The 15,948-nt window shown below is 48.9% G+C and overlaps 1 protein-coding gene across 2 annotated transcripts; it reads left to right on the forward strand.

The window, feature by feature from the left end:
• Positions 1–7,381: 7,381 nt before the first annotated feature.
• On the forward strand, positions 7,382–9,452 carry Nupr1 (nuclear protein 1, transcriptional regulator). Of its 2 annotated transcripts, none has more exons than XM_021635825.2 (3): positions 7,382–7,641; positions 7,855–8,024; positions 9,135–9,452. In XM_021635825.2, the coding sequence occupies exons 1-2, from the start codon at positions 7,530–7,532 to the stop codon at positions 7,983–7,985; spliced, it is 243 nt and encodes an 80-aa protein (XP_021491500.1). In that variant the 5' UTR covers positions 7,382–7,529; the 3' UTR covers positions 7,986–8,024; positions 9,135–9,452. The 2 variants fall into 2 exon arrangements, with proteins under 2 accessions (XP_021491500.1, XP_021491499.1); XM_021635824.2 differs by having other exon boundaries at positions 7,394–7,641; positions 7,855–7,998.
• Positions 9,453–15,948: the final 6,496 nt, after the last annotated feature.

Raw genomic sequence — 15,948 nt, forward strand, 5'->3', positions numbered from 1 at the left:
TGAGCCCCGAGTCAGTCCCCCATCCCCAGTCAGCTGTTTTCTCTCTCTCTCTCTCTCTCTCTCTCTCTCTCTCTCTCTCTCTCTCTGTTTTTTCGTTTTTGTTTTTTGAGACAGAGTTTCTCTGTGTGGCCTTGGCTGTCCTGGAACTAACTCCATAGACCAGGCCGCCTTGAAATCCAGAGACCCACCTGCCTCTGCCTCCCGAGTGCTGGGATTATAGGCATGTGCCACCACCACCCCGCTTCGACAGCTGCTTTCTATCAATTTTAACCCATTCCCCATTAAAGGGACCCCAAAAGCCAGTGAGGGGCTTCTCTCTGAAACCCCAGCTTAAGGTGAGGCAGCTGTCTGGCCAGGCCCCTGTGCACCTCTGAATGAAGCTTGTTTAATCAGACAGTTGTGGAAATGATTTTTCCCCTCTGGTCTACACTGTGAATTCCAGGCCAGCTAGGGCTACAAAGTGAGACCTTGTCTCAAGTAATAGAGAGAGAGAGAATAATACAGAGAGGAGGAGACAAGATCTTGCTACATCTTGAGACCAGCCTTAAACTTGTCATCCCTCTTTCTCAGTTTCCCAGACAGCTGGGATTGCAGGCATGCACCACAGCACCAAGCTAAGAATTCTGCCCTCTTTGAAGTTAGTGTGTGTGTGTGTCTGTGTGTGTGTGTCTGTGTGTGTGAGAGAGAGAGAGAGAGAGGGAGGGAGGCACACACACACTCTACAGAACTTGTATATAGGTCAGAGGGACAATCTACGGGAATTGGTTCTCTGATTCCACCAAGTAGGTAGGTCTTAGAAATTGAAGCCAGGTTATCAGGCTTTACCTAAGGAACCATTTCATGAGCTCCAAGAATTGTCCTTTTAAAGCACATAAAGACCCCAATAGCATCCACAAACAAGGAAGCAAAGACCTAGATTAAATAACTCACCTGATGGCACACAGCCAACAGGAGGGACACTTGGGCTCCAGGCAGCTGGATTCCAGAGCCTTTAACCGATGACTAAACAAATCAATAGTCTGATTCTAGTAGAGACAAGTAACGAAAAGATAAACAAGTGAAAATTTACGTTATTTTGTCTGTTTTGTTTTTCTTTGTGTATCCCTGGCTGACCTGGAAGTGGCTTTGTAGACCGGGCTAGCCTTGAACTCAGAGATTCACCTGCCTCTACCTACCCCGAGTGCTGGGACTGAAGTGCACCAGCATGCCTGGCAATACTTTGGCTAATGTAAAATGGAAGCTGTGAAGATAGTAATATAGGGTGACAGCAGAGATGGTAGCTGTTGGTGTGTGTGTGGGGGGGGGTTGTTGCTTGGACTTGGTTTGGTCTGTTATTTATTATTTATTTGATAGGGACGCATTATGTGGCCCAGGCTGGTCTTGAACTTGAGACCTTCTTGCTTCAGCTCCCCCCGCTCCCCGAGCGCTTGGGTTAAAGGCAAGTGCCACCATGGCTGGCATATATGTGGAACTTCGGACAGGGATGTGAACTGCTACACTGAAGAGCTATCTCCCTACCTCACAGAGCTTTCAAGAGGCACATGGAGTTCTCTACACGCTCTGTACAAGGCCTGGTCCACAGAAGAAGCAAATGCCTGGGTAGGAAGAGAGCGCAGAGAGAGTCACCTGGCAAATGACTACACGCATACAGTGCAAACCCTTGCCACTGTTTGCCCAGCCGGGGTCTGTGTGTAGATCATGGGTCCTTCACCAGTCATAGCGCTGTGACCTTGAGAAAGACAGCCTAGAGCCTCTGTGTTCCTTCCCTGAGGAATAAGGAAATAACAGGATGTCATGTGTTGGCTCTGGGCTAAGCTCTGTCACGCACAGACAGGTGTTCTTACGGTGCCGGCTTTATACAGGAACAAAGGAAGCTCACAGCTAGCACGGGGCTCGGCAATGAGGCAAGGAGAACTCTGTGTGCCTTTGGGAAGGAAAAGAAAAGTAGAACAGTTGTGTTTCCGCGTGTCCCACATTTAGGACCTAATAAGCTTATTTACAATATCTCTCCCTACCACCTGACTCCGACCTACATCATAGGACAGAAATATTTTTGCTGTCATGGTGATAAAGCCCCACCAGCCCCAAGAATGCCATTTTCTTGGTACATTAGTGTAGCCTGTGTTTGCTACTTTGTGGGTTCCTTTTCCTTTCTTCCACCCTTTCCCTACTCTGACATTAGATAGGAGAGAAAAAAGGATAGAAAGGAAGGGAGGCATCATTTTCATTAGACTTCTTCCTTCTGATTAAGGGCGTCGAGTTCCTTGGGGCAAGTCTGGACTTCACCGTCAGTATGTCTAATTTCTTCTCATCTCTTTGCACATGATTACTTGACAACCAAGCACAACCAACAGCAAAAGCCAGCCACCAACCAGTCACACACCTTCTAGGGCTCTCACGTTTATATTCCCTCTGAAAAGTTCCCAGAATTCCAAATGTCACGCAAGTGCAGAAATTATCTGGAGCCAGCAAAAACACATTCCTGCCAGAGCACGAGGCAGATCATAGTCAGCTGCTGTGACGCAGCCTCATATTCCCCACAACTGGGATTAAAACAAAAACATATTCCCATAACATTTCTGTGTTTAAAAAAAATAAAATAAAATTACAAAATTCTTACTACACATTAGCTCTGGGTTTTTTTGTTTTGTTTTTGTTTTGTTTGTTTATTTATCTTGTGCTTTGTTTTAATGTTGATCTTGGGACAGGGTCTCTTCTGTGTAACCCAGGCTGGCCTTGTTGAAAAAGAAGAATCTCAGTGTCGCATAAAGAACTACAAAAATAAAGAGAACATGAACCAGAAAGGCAATTTCTTTTTATAGAAAGAGTGTGTCATGACCCAAACCAGGAGCAAGCACACTGGAGCAGGAGGTTCGCTTAGTTTTTATTCTAACAGAAGTGGAGACTGAGTCTCATCCCAGTAGTAGGCGCTTGACTTCATAATCTGAAAATATTGACTACTTTATAATCAAGCACAAAGGAAATGAAAGAACCAAGATCTCTGGGTCATCATGTTCTGGGATGTTGTGGGGCCTTTGCATAAAAGGAGTTACACCAGCTAGGGAAACATTAAAATGTTTTTCATAAATGATTTGTAATGTGGGTGAATTTACGGAATACTGGCCCTTGGCGGGCCAGCCATCTTAGATAGTTAAGAAAAAGCTTCTCAGAATCTTGACTTTGAAACTGTGCTACTCTAGCCTCCAAATGCTGGGATCTCTAGCTTTTCCACAGCAGCAGTATTGCTCAATGTTCTTCACTTGTGTGTGCCTTGGTTATTTCTGCACCGGGGATTGGACCCAGAGCCTCAAACATGCCACTCTCCACTCTGAGTTCTGTCCCTAGTCTTCTTTTAACTTTCTATTTTAAGAGTCTCACCAAGTTTCCCAGGCTAGACTTGAATTCATTTTGTAACCCAGGCAGGCCTTGAATTTGCTGTCCTCCTGCCTTAGTCTCCTTAGTAACTGAAATTTCTCATCAGTGATACCAGGACCAGGCTACATAATGCTATTCTCTCTTTTATCTCATTGTGAGGTCTGTAACTAGCCCAACGGTGCTCTGATTCAAGCAAGCTTCTGTTTTTACTTTTATATTCTAAGTTTACATTTTCTTTTACTCCATCTATCTATCTATCCATCCATCCATCTTCTATCTATCTATCCATCTATCTATCTCTATTATCTATTATCTACTTATCTATCATCTATCTGTATTATCTATCATATATATCTCTATCATCTATCTCCATATCCATCTATCATCTATCGCTATTATCTCTCTCTGTTTATCATCTATCTATCTCTGTCATCTATTTATCTAACTATCTCTATCACCTATCTATCACTCTCTCTCTCTCTGAGTATGAATATGTTTGTGTGTGACTGTGATGTAAGCACATGGCTCTGGGTGTGTGTGTGAGCGTGTGTGTGTGTGTGTGTGTGTGTGTGTGAGCACACGCTGGTGGCAGAGGATACCTTATTCCTTTGAAGCAGGATCTGTCCCTGAACTGGAGCTGGGCTGGCAGCCTGTAAGCCCCAGCCGTCCTTCCGTCTCCATCACTGCTCTCCACAGTGTGGGGATCCAGGTGTCCACACAGCCGTGCCTGGCTTTTCCCCCGGGGGATGGGATCTTAACTCAGGTCTCCCTGCTTGTGCAGCACGTGCTCTCACCCACAAGCATTCTCTTCAGCCCCTGCATCCGGGGCTTTAAGGAAAGCACAGGCACCGGGATCTGCTAGACAGAAGCTTGGTTTTGTTTTGGTTCAGGTGAGGGAGCAGCAAATAGAAGCTCGGCGTCTTCCTAACCAGGGCATCCGGGGACCTGCTGCAGCAGGCTTGGAGGGAACGGACAAAGATGGAAGAGCAATGAGGAGGCTCACGGCCTGAGAAGTGAGCGGAGGAATAACGGCGGCCCCGGGTGGAGAGGGTCCGGTTTCATGGGATCCAGTTTTGCTTTGCTTTCAGATGTGGAATGTTTTGTCTAACTCCCTGCCCGGAGACAGCGACACAGATGGAATTGGTGTGGGCACCCTCTCTGGGCTAACATGACTCACAGGGTTCAGATCCTTCCATCAGGAGTAGAAAATTCCTCTTCCCTCGGGGAGCTAGGCGGAAGAGGCAGTGGAAAGATTGCAAGAGCCGGAAAGTAGGGACGCTACCAAGGAAACAGCGTCTTCCACACACAAAGGACTGATGCACAAATGAGCTCAGAGACCGTGGCAGCATGCCCAGGGGCTGCCCAGGTTCAAGCCACATGGGGTCCCGGTGCCGAGAGGGGAAAGTGGACACAACCTCCCACCCCTAACCAAACTGACAAAGAAAAAATTAGTTTTCTCCAATAGAATCCCGCTGGCTATCTTATCCACAGTAAAGGGTAGGCCCCCTAGGCAGCAGCAGATGGCCAGAACACCGGTGTTTTTGTAGACCTTTCGTCTCACGTTGTTTTGTTCAGACTTTTTTTTTTTTTTGGTCTTGCTGGCCTTTTGCTTGCATTATCATTTCTGATTTTGTGTTTTTATGGATTTTTTTTCGTGTATTTTGTTAGGTCTCAGCCCTTGGATGAACAATTAATCGAGGTGTCTGTTAACATATCAAAAGCAGACGCTGCCGGTCAACCTTTCTTAGCATTGCCAGCGCCTGTTATGGAGACATCCTGGCTGGCATTCTCCAACCCAAGGCCGGCCTTTTTTTTCCCCGCAGCTTCTCTGATTCCTGTATAACCCAGTCATTTTGGCCATGCCAGTATGTTTTCCTTTTTATTGCCTCTTGATCTCTGGGTTCCCAGATACTCTCTTTGCCTTTGACCACTTGGTCTCAGGCTCCACTCGCAGCCCTTTCTCCCCTCTCTCTGCTCTCCCGCCCTGCCTCTTCCTGTCTCTCTCACAAGGCCCATGTTCACTCTGGACTCTTCCAGATAGCTCTGGCTGTGTTTTCCCTCATATGTTCCATAAGCCTTCTCCATCATATCTAGGAGCAGTCATGTCCTCCATTTTTAATTTTTCATTCACATTTCTCATGGTATTATTATTATTATTATTATAGCTGTTTGTTTCCTAAAGAGAGAATAAGGAGTTCAGTGGGTGGGGGTGAGTCTGTGAAAAAGAAAACCTTGATCAGAATACATTGTACAAAAACTTTTTTTTTCCAATAAAAAAACAGAGTAGAAAATTTCATTTCACCGGGAGTGGTGGCGTACACCTGTGATCCCAGCACTCAGGGAGGCAGAGGCAGGTGGATCTCTGTTAGTTCGAGGCCAGCCTGGTCTACAAAGCAAGTCCAGGACAACAAAGACTACACAGAAAAACTCTGTCTTGAAAAACAAACAAACAAACAAACAAAAATATCCATTTCTCATGTTTCTTATTTGAACTTAAATTCATGCTAATTCCTATCAAATACACACTTAGGACCTGGTTTGGTGGTGTATCTATATACATTAGAAGTCATAGCGGAGGCAGGAGGATCATTTCAACCCAGGACATTGACTTCAAGCTGAGCAGCATAAAGAAAGCTAGTCTTAAAAAAAAAAAAAAAAAAAAGGTCTAAGCTTGGTGATATGGCATGTGCCCGTCTGTAATCCTAACACAGGGGAGGCCGGTATGGACTGGAAAAATTAAAATTGTAATGTTTAATTCATAGTTGAATTCATACTGGCTGGGTGTGGTGAGGTATGCCTTTAATCCCAGCACTCAGGAGGTAGAGGCTGTCCGATCTCCAGGTTCTACACAGGGCTGGTCTACAGGTGGAGTTCTGAGCCAGCCACAGCTACAAAGTGAGACTCAAACAAAAGGGGTGGGGGAGGGGCACAGAGACCTGTTTATTTATTATGCACATCGATACAGTATTTTATTAAATTTTAAAAGTTATATTTAGTGTGGGGGGGGCAGCTTGTGAAGGTCAGGGGACAAGTTATGGGTCCTGAGGACCACTGAGCTCAGGTGGTCAGGCAAGTCCATGCCTTCCTTACCCACTGAACTGTCCTGCCAGCCTACAATTTTATTCCTAATTCCTCTTTTTCCACTCTTCTTTTTGTCGAAATGAGGGCACTCTTTGGGAAGCCATGGGCAATTGGGACACCTCCTTACACTGTTGCCAGGGTTGCCAGGGCCTTTCCAGGCATTTATGTCACTGTTGGCCTCTCACCCATGGAGGAAGTTAGTGTTATCCTCTGTTAAAGGAGGAAACAGAAGCCATCAGAGAGGGAGAACACGCATCCGAAGTCACACAGGAGACACTGGATCTGAGCTGACTTGTTGAGTTTGCAATCCCAGCGTTTGGGATGATGAGGCAGGAGAATTGCAGTTTGGAGGACCCATCTGGGCTCCACAGGAAGACTCTGTCAGAAGGAAGGGCAGAGGGAGGTGGATCAGGGGGCAGAGTGTTGAATGCAGGGTACTTGCTGTCTCTACCAGGTAGCCAGCCTCCATCTTGGATGAGGCAGAAGTCCCTGGAGACTCTATTGAAGTAGAGTAAGGGACTTGCTAAAAATAGAAGGATGGGAACTGCTGACCTAGCATGGAGTGTGTCTGTGTCCCCTCCTCTCTCCTTTTTCACTATGTATGCTGCTACCAAGTCCTGAGTGTGAACCAGGGCTGAGAGTGTGTCGGGGAGTGGAGGGGGTAATGTGTGGCTATGGCCCAGGCCCAGGAGGGGCTGGTGGCCAAGAGGAATGGCCTATCTGAGGCCCTCTGCTCTCCCTGGCCAACTTCCCAAAGATTGTTTATGCCCAGATCCTGCCTGCTCCCTCCTCCGCCGGAGACAGAAGTTTTCCACGTGGAAAAACACAGGCGGGTGAGGGTGAGCCTTATGAGGGAGGAGGTAGGGGAGGGTGTGCCTCTCTGCTCAGGGCTGGTGTGTGTGGGCCCAGTTCTCGGAAAAGGCCAGATTGCATCAGACAGGGCTTGGAAGGCGGGAGCCAGCCTGTGGTCTGAGGAGGAGACAGCATTATAAAGAGGGGTGAGGGAACCGGGAGAGGCAGATCTGCAGGAACCAAGACGCAGTCAAGGCCCTGGAGAGAGCAGACCAGGCATAATGGCCACCTTGCCACCACCAGCCAGCCCCTCCCGGCCACCTCTTAACCCAGAGGACGAAGATAGCGTCCTGGATGAGTATGACCAGTACAGTCTGGCCCACCCCTGCGTCGGTAAGACCTGCTTGGCAGCTCCTTGGTCACATCTGAGCCTCCCTCATTCTCCACACGAGTAAACAGCCAGGGGGCAGTGTGTCCAGGTCACACAGCGACCACCACCCTCTGGCCATTCTGCCCTTCCCACCTCTGTGCTCCTGGCCGTTGGCCTGCCCTCTGAACCTCACATCTCTCCTCTGCCCCTGTCCCTTCTCCCTCCTGCTCCACCAGCCGGGGGAGGTCGGAAAGGTCGAACCAAGAGAGAAGCTGCCGCCAACACCAACCGTCCTAGCCCCGGCGGGCATGAGAGGAAGCTGCTGACCAAGTTCCAGAACTCCGAGAGGAAAAAGGCCTGGCGCTGAGGCAGAGCTGCAGGTGAGGCGCCCAGAGCCAGCGAGCAGGTAAAGGTAGCTTCGCTTAGCGGCCTGAGTGTGCAACCAGGTGGGGAGTCAAAAGTTGGTCCCAGAGGGTGAAATGGCTCAGCAGGTGAAGGCACTTGCCACAAAGCATCTGGGACCCAGGTGATGAAAGGGGGGAGGAACGGGTTCAAGTTGTTTTCTTGAGGGGACACCTTGCAGGCATCAGGGCGGGGAAAATACGACAGTGTGGAACCCCGTGCAGATCAGCTTCCGTCAATTCAGATCAGGCTTTAGAGAAGGCTGACGCCGGGTAGTTCACTGTCAGCATATTTAAAACACAGTAGAATTGGGAAGAGGTTTCCAGGCAACAATTACCCAGTTTTAGGTATGCAATAAAGCTTAAGGTGTGTCTACACAGACTCTTTTTTTACAGAGTACATGTGACCGTGAGGGTGGGCTCAGAGCTAAAAGGCCTTGAGTCTGTTTTGGTCTCTGACCACATGCAGAGGTCAGCTGGCCGTCAAGTCCACAGGACAGATGGGTAACAGTTTGGAGAGGTGTAGAATTTGGGATCATCATTCTGGGGTTTTTGGGTGAGCTATACAGCAAAAAGGTGGGTGAGGGCTGCCTTCCCCACATAGCAGAAAGGCCACTGGGTCGCTAACAAAATCCACTCTCAGCTTGCTGGATGGAAGGCAGGTTTTTGATTTTTCTCTCCTCCACTGAGGAGACATGCCTGCGTGGTTAACGTTTCTGGTTCTCCTAGTGCTTCTCTGAGAGTACAAGGACCTTTGTGCCCCCCACAGCCCCTGACCTCCACATGCTCACAGTGGCACATGCCCGTGAGACTACGTATGTGCACACATAATCACCTTTCAAAAAATGGAAAAACACTGTCGCCATCTACATCTGGAGTAAAATGAGACCCGTATTTGACTGAGTTCCCTGGGACCTGAGCCCCCACCACCACCACCACACACACAAAAAAAGTTTCCCATAGAGCCTTTCCAGTTGAGAGGAAATTCGGTTTACAGAAAGGGAAAGTGAGGCCAGTACCTCTCTAAGGTTAGAGAAAAAAAAAAAATGAGTAGGAAAGCTGAACTTCAAACTTAGGTCTCTGTCCCTTTCACCGCCTGCTTTCCCTCTCTACAGATGAGGCCAGACCACGGACAACACACCCAGCAAAGGATACAGGACACCACGCCCAACAATGGATGGATAACAGGACCTTGGAGAAATTAGCAGCTGTAGGCAGGACCTTTGCTTGTGCTTGACTCTCTCCCACCTAAGGGAGGTTCTGGAGGGGGAATACTGAAAAAGTCCTTCCAGACCCGGCAAAAGCGCAAGATGGGAGCAAAAAGCAAGGGGTAGGTGGGTAGGGCTAGGAAGGCGCTCCCAAGAAAGAACTGTGGAAGAAACCGGATGCCCCAGACAGGCAGTGACAATAAACAGTACAGCAGTGGCAGTTTCCGCGCGTGTCCTGTGCTGTCTTTGTTGTGTTTGGGTGTGCCGTGTCTGGCTGTGTGCGTGGTGTCTCTCTCTTGGGAGAAGGCATCTAGAATGAGAGCTTCCTCGGTATGCAGGACTGGAGGCTGTGGGCGGTCCTCTGGTAGTGTTGCCCTCTTGCTATGTACGCATATGCTTTGGGTGCCTGTTTCTATGGTCTCTTCTGAGGAAATTGCTTTGTTTCTTTGCAATGCCGCCCCAGAGGCAAGCCGGCCAGCACCTAAAAAAAACAAGCAACCTCACAATCTGATATCTGTTTATTTATTTTGTTTTTCTGTGTCGCCTTAGTTGTCCTAGTAGACCAGGCTGGCCTCGAAATCACAAAGATCAGCCTTGCCTCTGCCTCCCAGAGTGCTGGGATCACAGGCCTGTGCCACCGAGCCCTGCTCTGACATTTCAGATATGAGGAGAATTTGTTTTAAGTGACTGAGGTCTCGAATCCAAGCATGGAATAATAGGCTGGCTTCCAGGACAGGGTGCTTGTGTCGTCTGGGGAGAAGGTTCCCCTGGAGCATGGTGGGTCTCGGGACCAGAATTCCAGGAGAGTATATGGAGCAAACGAGAAGACGGTTGAAACCCAGTGGATAGTTGACTGAGCTCTGAGTTTGGGCTGCTGTAGTGACTGACACGCAGTCAAAATAAGATAGAAAGCTCTTTTCTCTCACACATAAGAGCTCCACGAGAAAACATTCCTAAGATACAATTCCACGCTAGCAAGGCTGGGCTCCAACTCCTGGTCCTGAGGCTGGGTTTCTTCTGGGCCTTTGCCAGCACTCCCACTTAACCTATTCATTTATAAGGATACCATTTGCGTGTAGGACACGCGGCACCTGCTCACAGCTTAGTCGCACACTATACCAGTTTGAAGAGAGGCTGGGAATGACATACTTGGCTGCCCAGCCATGTGCTAACCCAAGCGTAGGTGAGGGCGGAGTTTTAATAGAGGAAGGAGAGGCAGAACTGGGAGAAATGAGCAAGAAATATTACTCACACTCAGACCCAGCCGGAGTGGAAGGGAAGAGCCCTGGCTCCGGGCCTGGGCTGAGCCTTTGGCTCCTTCTCCACATAAACTGTACTTGTAGAGCTTAGAGCTCATTGTACTTAGGTAGGGCCAGGGCCTAGGGCACCTACAGACTCAATAACATCACAGCAGGCTGTGACCCAGCTAGAACTCTCAGGGACCATATCCAGCTACCTTCTGTACAGCTGGGTACATTAAAATTAAAAAAAAAAAAAAAAAAAAACCCACAAAAAACTTCTGGCCTGGCTGGGCATGGTGGCACACATCTTTAGTCCCAGCACTCGGAAGACAGAGGCAGGCAGAGATTTATGGGTTTGAGGCCAGCCTGGTCTACATAGTGAATTCCAGGCCAGTCAGGACTCCATAGCGACATCCTAAAAGAAAAGAAAAAAAAAAGTCCCTGGTCCCCCCTCAGTGCTCTCAGGAGGACCTGGTTCCTTTACTGCTGTGAGGGACAGACTGGCTCCCTTGAAGGGTGGACTGAAGCCTGACACCAACCAACCACCTGCTCTGGAAGCAGCTTCTCACCCTTTCTGTCCAGGATGCCTGTGATGTCGTCCAGCTTGCAAGGCCGAGTCAAAAGCCGTGTCTTCAGCATCTTCCCGGTGTCTGTTAGGTGTCTCTGGGACGCCATGCCAGCCTAACAGGCTGCCAGATGTTTCGGCAAGTGGTTCTTTCCAATCTCCCACGGCTTCTCTGTCTGTGAAAATCGTCCGTTGTTGTGGGGGTGATGGGTGGGTTTGGTTTTTTCGTTGTTTTGTTTTTTAGATTGGATCTCACTATGTAGCCTTGGATGTATTGGAATTACATAGACCAGTCAGGCATGAATTTGTAGAGATCTGCCTGCCCCTGCCTCTCTCAAGTACTGGGATTAAAAGAATATGCCACCACCGGGCGCAGCGGCACACGCCTGTGATCCCAGCACTCAGGGAGGCAGAGGTAGACAGATCTCTGTGTAGAAGAGGCCAGCCTGCTCTACAAAAGCAAGTCCAGGACAGCCGAGGCCACACAGAGAAATCCTGTCTCAAACAAACAAACAAACAAGTATATGCCACCATACTTAGACAAAATTATTCATCGTTTTGACATTTGCTAGTTGCCTGTCATTTTACCAGGGCAGGACCAAAGCACAGAGTCTGTAAAGAAGGACACAAGGTACCACTGTCAGCTCTAGAACCCAGAACACAGCTGGCAGCAGGCCCTCTGGGCAGTGGGCTTGCAGCGGTACAATGGGGGTGTCGGCTCCGGAAACCATAGCAGCAGCTCCCATGTTTCCAGCTGCTGCCCTAGGGCAGGTTTGGGTTATTTGTAGGGTTTGCATCCTGGGGGACATCAAATGCAGGGCTACATGCTAAGAAGGCAGCCCACCACTGGCACCCGCCCTGCAATGCTTCATCTAATCCTTATGTATCCCCCTGGGACGTACTGCTGGTGCTCCCGTTTTTCCAAACAGGAATCTGACAGGGCTGGGAGAAACTCCGCTTCACAAGGGCACACTACACTATACGCAGTAAGTTAAGCTGTGCCTCATGACACCGCCTTAACCAGTGAGCACGTGAGACTATAAGCTCAGGCCTGTCCAACCTGTCCCCCTTTCGTGGTATACCTAAGAAGCACAGGGGCCTGGGAACGAGACTGTAGCTCTCCTAAGGATGCATTTCCACACCCCATCAGGGTGCAGCCTCCCTCTGTCAGAGAGAAAATGAAGGTCAGGAGCACCCTGTCCCCGGCTTTCACGGCCGGCCCTAGCTGCTGGGCCTTTTAGCATCTGCTTCTTAGGAGACGCACACACTACCACCTAACCTTGGCCTCTGATTGAAAGCCCTTTGCCTCAACCGTCTCTGGCACAGCCTCTGCCCCGGAGGCCGGTCCAGACTGTTCCAGGAACTGTTACAGTAATTCTTAGAACCTCAGATATCTCAGATCAGGAATGACCCTGAGCAGAATGTCCCTCTTCTCCACCCCTCTTTCCTACCCCTTTTTCAACTGGTCGCATACCCTCAGTTTCGGGGATTCCTCACTAGAACTAGAGAAATCACTGACCTCTTTCCCTTCAGGGCCTTCCAGAAACTTCTCTGAGATTTCCATAACTGAAAGGATTCCTGGCCTTTTGCAAAGAATTGAGAAGCTTAGTATCTTTTTTCATCTGGTTTTTCTATAATGAGCCCTTCCTCAAAAGCTGGCTTATATGTGTGTGTGTGTGTGTGTGTGATGTGTGTGTGTGATGTGTGTGTGAATGTGCACCATTCATGTATACACATATATTTAGATTTCAGGATGACTCAATGTTAATTTTCAACTGGACCCCTTAAAGGTAATGTCAGTAACAGTCGTAACGATAGCAGCTGCCATGGCGGGGGCCTCGGGGCTTCCCCGGCGTCATCTCTCACACAGCGATCCTTCCAGTTTTGCCCCAAGGGGCACTCATGCTGTGTGTATTTATTTAGCACTGAGAAATCACCCCTTTGCCTTTTTTACTCAAACGTGCTTAGATGGGAAACGGCGTAACCACCCTGACTAGGAAGCGGTAGTGAGGCGGCGTGAGCGTGAGTTAACTCTGGCCACGTATATGGTGCTTTCAGCTGTCACCCCGGCTCTTGGAGGGCTGAGGCAGGGGTGTGCCGCCGTCTCCGAACACAAAGTAAACAGAGCAGACTTAGATGTAAAATTAACTTCTTCAGAAAGCTCACCTGCCGAGCGTGGTGGCGGCACACGCCTTCAATCCCAAGGGCTCAGGAGGCAGAGGCACACTGATCTCTGTGAGTTCACGGGCAGCCTGGTCTACCTAGAATACCAGGCCAGCCGGGCTACCTAGTGAGACTCTGTCTCAAAAACAAAAACAAACAAACAAACAAAAATCCAACAACAGAAAGTTTATGTTCAGGGCTGGAGAGGTGGCTCAGTGGTTAAGAGCACTGGCTGCTCTTCCAGAGGTCCTGAGTTCAATTCCCAGCAACCACATGGTGGCTCACAGCCATCCCATTATGACAGGCGGGATCTGATGCAAACAGAGCACTCACATACATCCAATTAAACAAATGAATCTTTTAAAACAGTTTCTGTGCTTTCCTACAAAGACCAAGAGTCACAATTGTGTGCAGCGGGAAACATGACGTGGTAGGAAGAACAAGGAAACGAGTACCGAGTGTTGTCCGTGGATGGAGGGCCTCCAAGTTACCATAGTTCAATTTAGCTGTTGATTATTTTGAGGCAAATTCTCACCGTGTGGCTCTAGCTGGCATCCTCCTGCCTCTGGCTCCTGAATGCTGGGACTGAAGACATGCCTGGCCTCAGTTTTATTTTTCATCCACGTTACAGTGGTATAAAAGTCATTCGCAGCCAGGCGCGCTGGCACACCACTGTCATCCGGGTCCTCTGGCAGGCAGATCTCTGTGAGTTTTAGGCCAGCCTGGTCTACAAAGCTAGTCCAGGACAGCCAAGGCTACACAGAGAAACCTTGACACACACACAGTCATTCACATTCAACAGGAAGTGTACTTTATTTTCTTTTGAGACAGCTTCCTGTCACCCAGGCTGTGAGTTTGATATTTAGTTGGGAATGACATTGAATTTCTTTAATTTTTAATGCTCGGAGTCAGGGGAAGGCCCAGGTGCTGCTGTGTGTGCGCGGTCAGAGAACAATTTAAGGCCTCTGTTCTCTCATTCTTTTTTTTTTTTTAACTTTTATTAATTACACTTTATTCATTTTGTATCCCCCCATAAGCCCCTCCCTCCTCCCCTCCCGGTCCCACCCTACCCCCCCTTTCTGCATGCATGCCCCTCCCCAAGTCCACTGATAGGGGAGGTCCTCCTCTCCTTTCTGATCTCAGTCTATCAGTTCTCATCAGTCTCATTCTCCTTTTAACTGGGGTTCTGGGACTCAACTACGGTTGCCAAGACCGCCTGGCAAGCGCCTTTTGTCCACTGAGCCGTCCTGTCATGCCAAACCCTGGGCTTTTGCTCTTCCTCCCTCTACCTTCTGAGCGCTGCCCTCACAGGTGAACCCCGCTAGCCCAGCATGAGTGCGGACACCTTTAATCCCGGCACGTGGGCGGCAGAGCCTCAGTGAGTTCAAGGCCAGCCTGATCTACATAGTGAGATGTAGGACAACCAGGGCTACACGGAGAGGCCCTGTCTCCCCCCACCCACCCAAAATAGGCAGACGACTGCTTCCTGATGCGTGCCGAGCAAAGCGCTCTGCCAAAAGAGCCACATTCCCGACTCAGCATTTTGACTTTCTTAAGATTACATTTATTTATGTAATATTTATTTAATTAGTGTACACGCGTGCGTGCGTGCATGTGTGTGTGTGTGTGTGTGTGTGTACCATAGTACTTGGTACAAGTGCAGAAGTCAGTCCTTGCCTTCCACCACGTAGGCCTTGTGGACTGAACTCTGATGGGCAGCCTCGATGGCAAGCACCTTTACCTGCTGAGCCATTTTCTGCCTTTCCCCATTTTTTTCCCCTAAGACAGGGTTTCTCTGTGTAACCTTGGCTGTCCTGGACTCACTCTGTAGACCAGGCTGGCCTGGAACTCACAGAGATCCTCCTGCCTCTGCTTCCTGAGTGTGGGGATTACAGGCATGCTGCACTGCGACCAGCTTCTTTCCATTTCTAAAATGCCATTTATTTATTCACTTGTTTAATGTACGGGGAGGTTATGCCAACTCCAATACGCATGTGCGAGAGGACAGCTTGTGGAGCCGGGAGTTGATTCATTTGGCTCCTCCAACTTGGTGGCAAGTGCCTCTCCCTGGAGCTGTGTCACTGGACTTCTTTTATTATATATTTTTTCTTTTTCATTTTTATTACTAGTTACATTTTATTAACTCCGTGTCCCAGCTGTATTCTGCTCCCTCATGCCCTCCCAATCCCACCTTCCCTCCCTCATCTCCTCCCTGCCCCTTTCCAAGTTCATTCATCTGACCCTGTTTTATCAGGTATGTTCAGGACTGGCTGTAATGTCCTCCTCTGTGGCCTAGCAGGGCCGCTCCTCCCTTGGGGGCGGGGAGGTCTAAGAGCCTGCCATTGAGTTCATGTCAGAAATAATCCCTGTTCCCCTTACTAGGGAAACCCACTTGGTTACTGAGCTACCACGGGCTCCATCCGAGCAGGGGTTCTAGGTTACATCCATACATGGTCCTTGGTAGAGTATCAGTCTCAGACAAGACCCACGTGTCCAGATATATTTTGTCCTTGTGGAGCTCCTATCCTCTGCACATCATACTAACTCCCCCTTCTTTCAAATGATTCCCTGCACTCTGCCGAAGGTTTGGTTATGAGTCTTAGTATCTGCTTTGATACACTGCTAGGTTGAGTCCTTCAGAGGCCCACTGCAGTAGGCTCCTGTCCTGTTACTTGTTTTCTCCTACGTCCTATTATATATTTTTAAATATTTATTTTTATTTTCATGTATACGGGTGTTTTGCCTACATGTA

The sequence above is a fragment of the Meriones unguiculatus genome, chromosome 14 (assembly GCF_030254825.1).
Source record: "Meriones unguiculatus strain TT.TT164.6M chromosome 14, Bangor_MerUng_6.1, whole genome shotgun sequence".
Lineage (NCBI taxonomy): Eukaryota > Metazoa > Chordata > Mammalia > Rodentia > Muridae > Meriones > Meriones unguiculatus.

What these genes read in the sequence shown, in the direction of transcription:
- Nupr1 (XM_021635825.2), top strand. Translation starts at nt 7,530, where the DNA reads ATGGCCACCTTGCCACCACCAGCCAGCCCCTCCCGGCCACCTCTTAAC. An exon ending in TCTGGCCCACCCCTGCGTCG is followed by an intron (nt 7,642 to 7,854) that starts GTAAGACCTGCT and finishes CTGCTCCACCAG; the next exon opens with CCGGGGGAGGTCGGAAAGGT.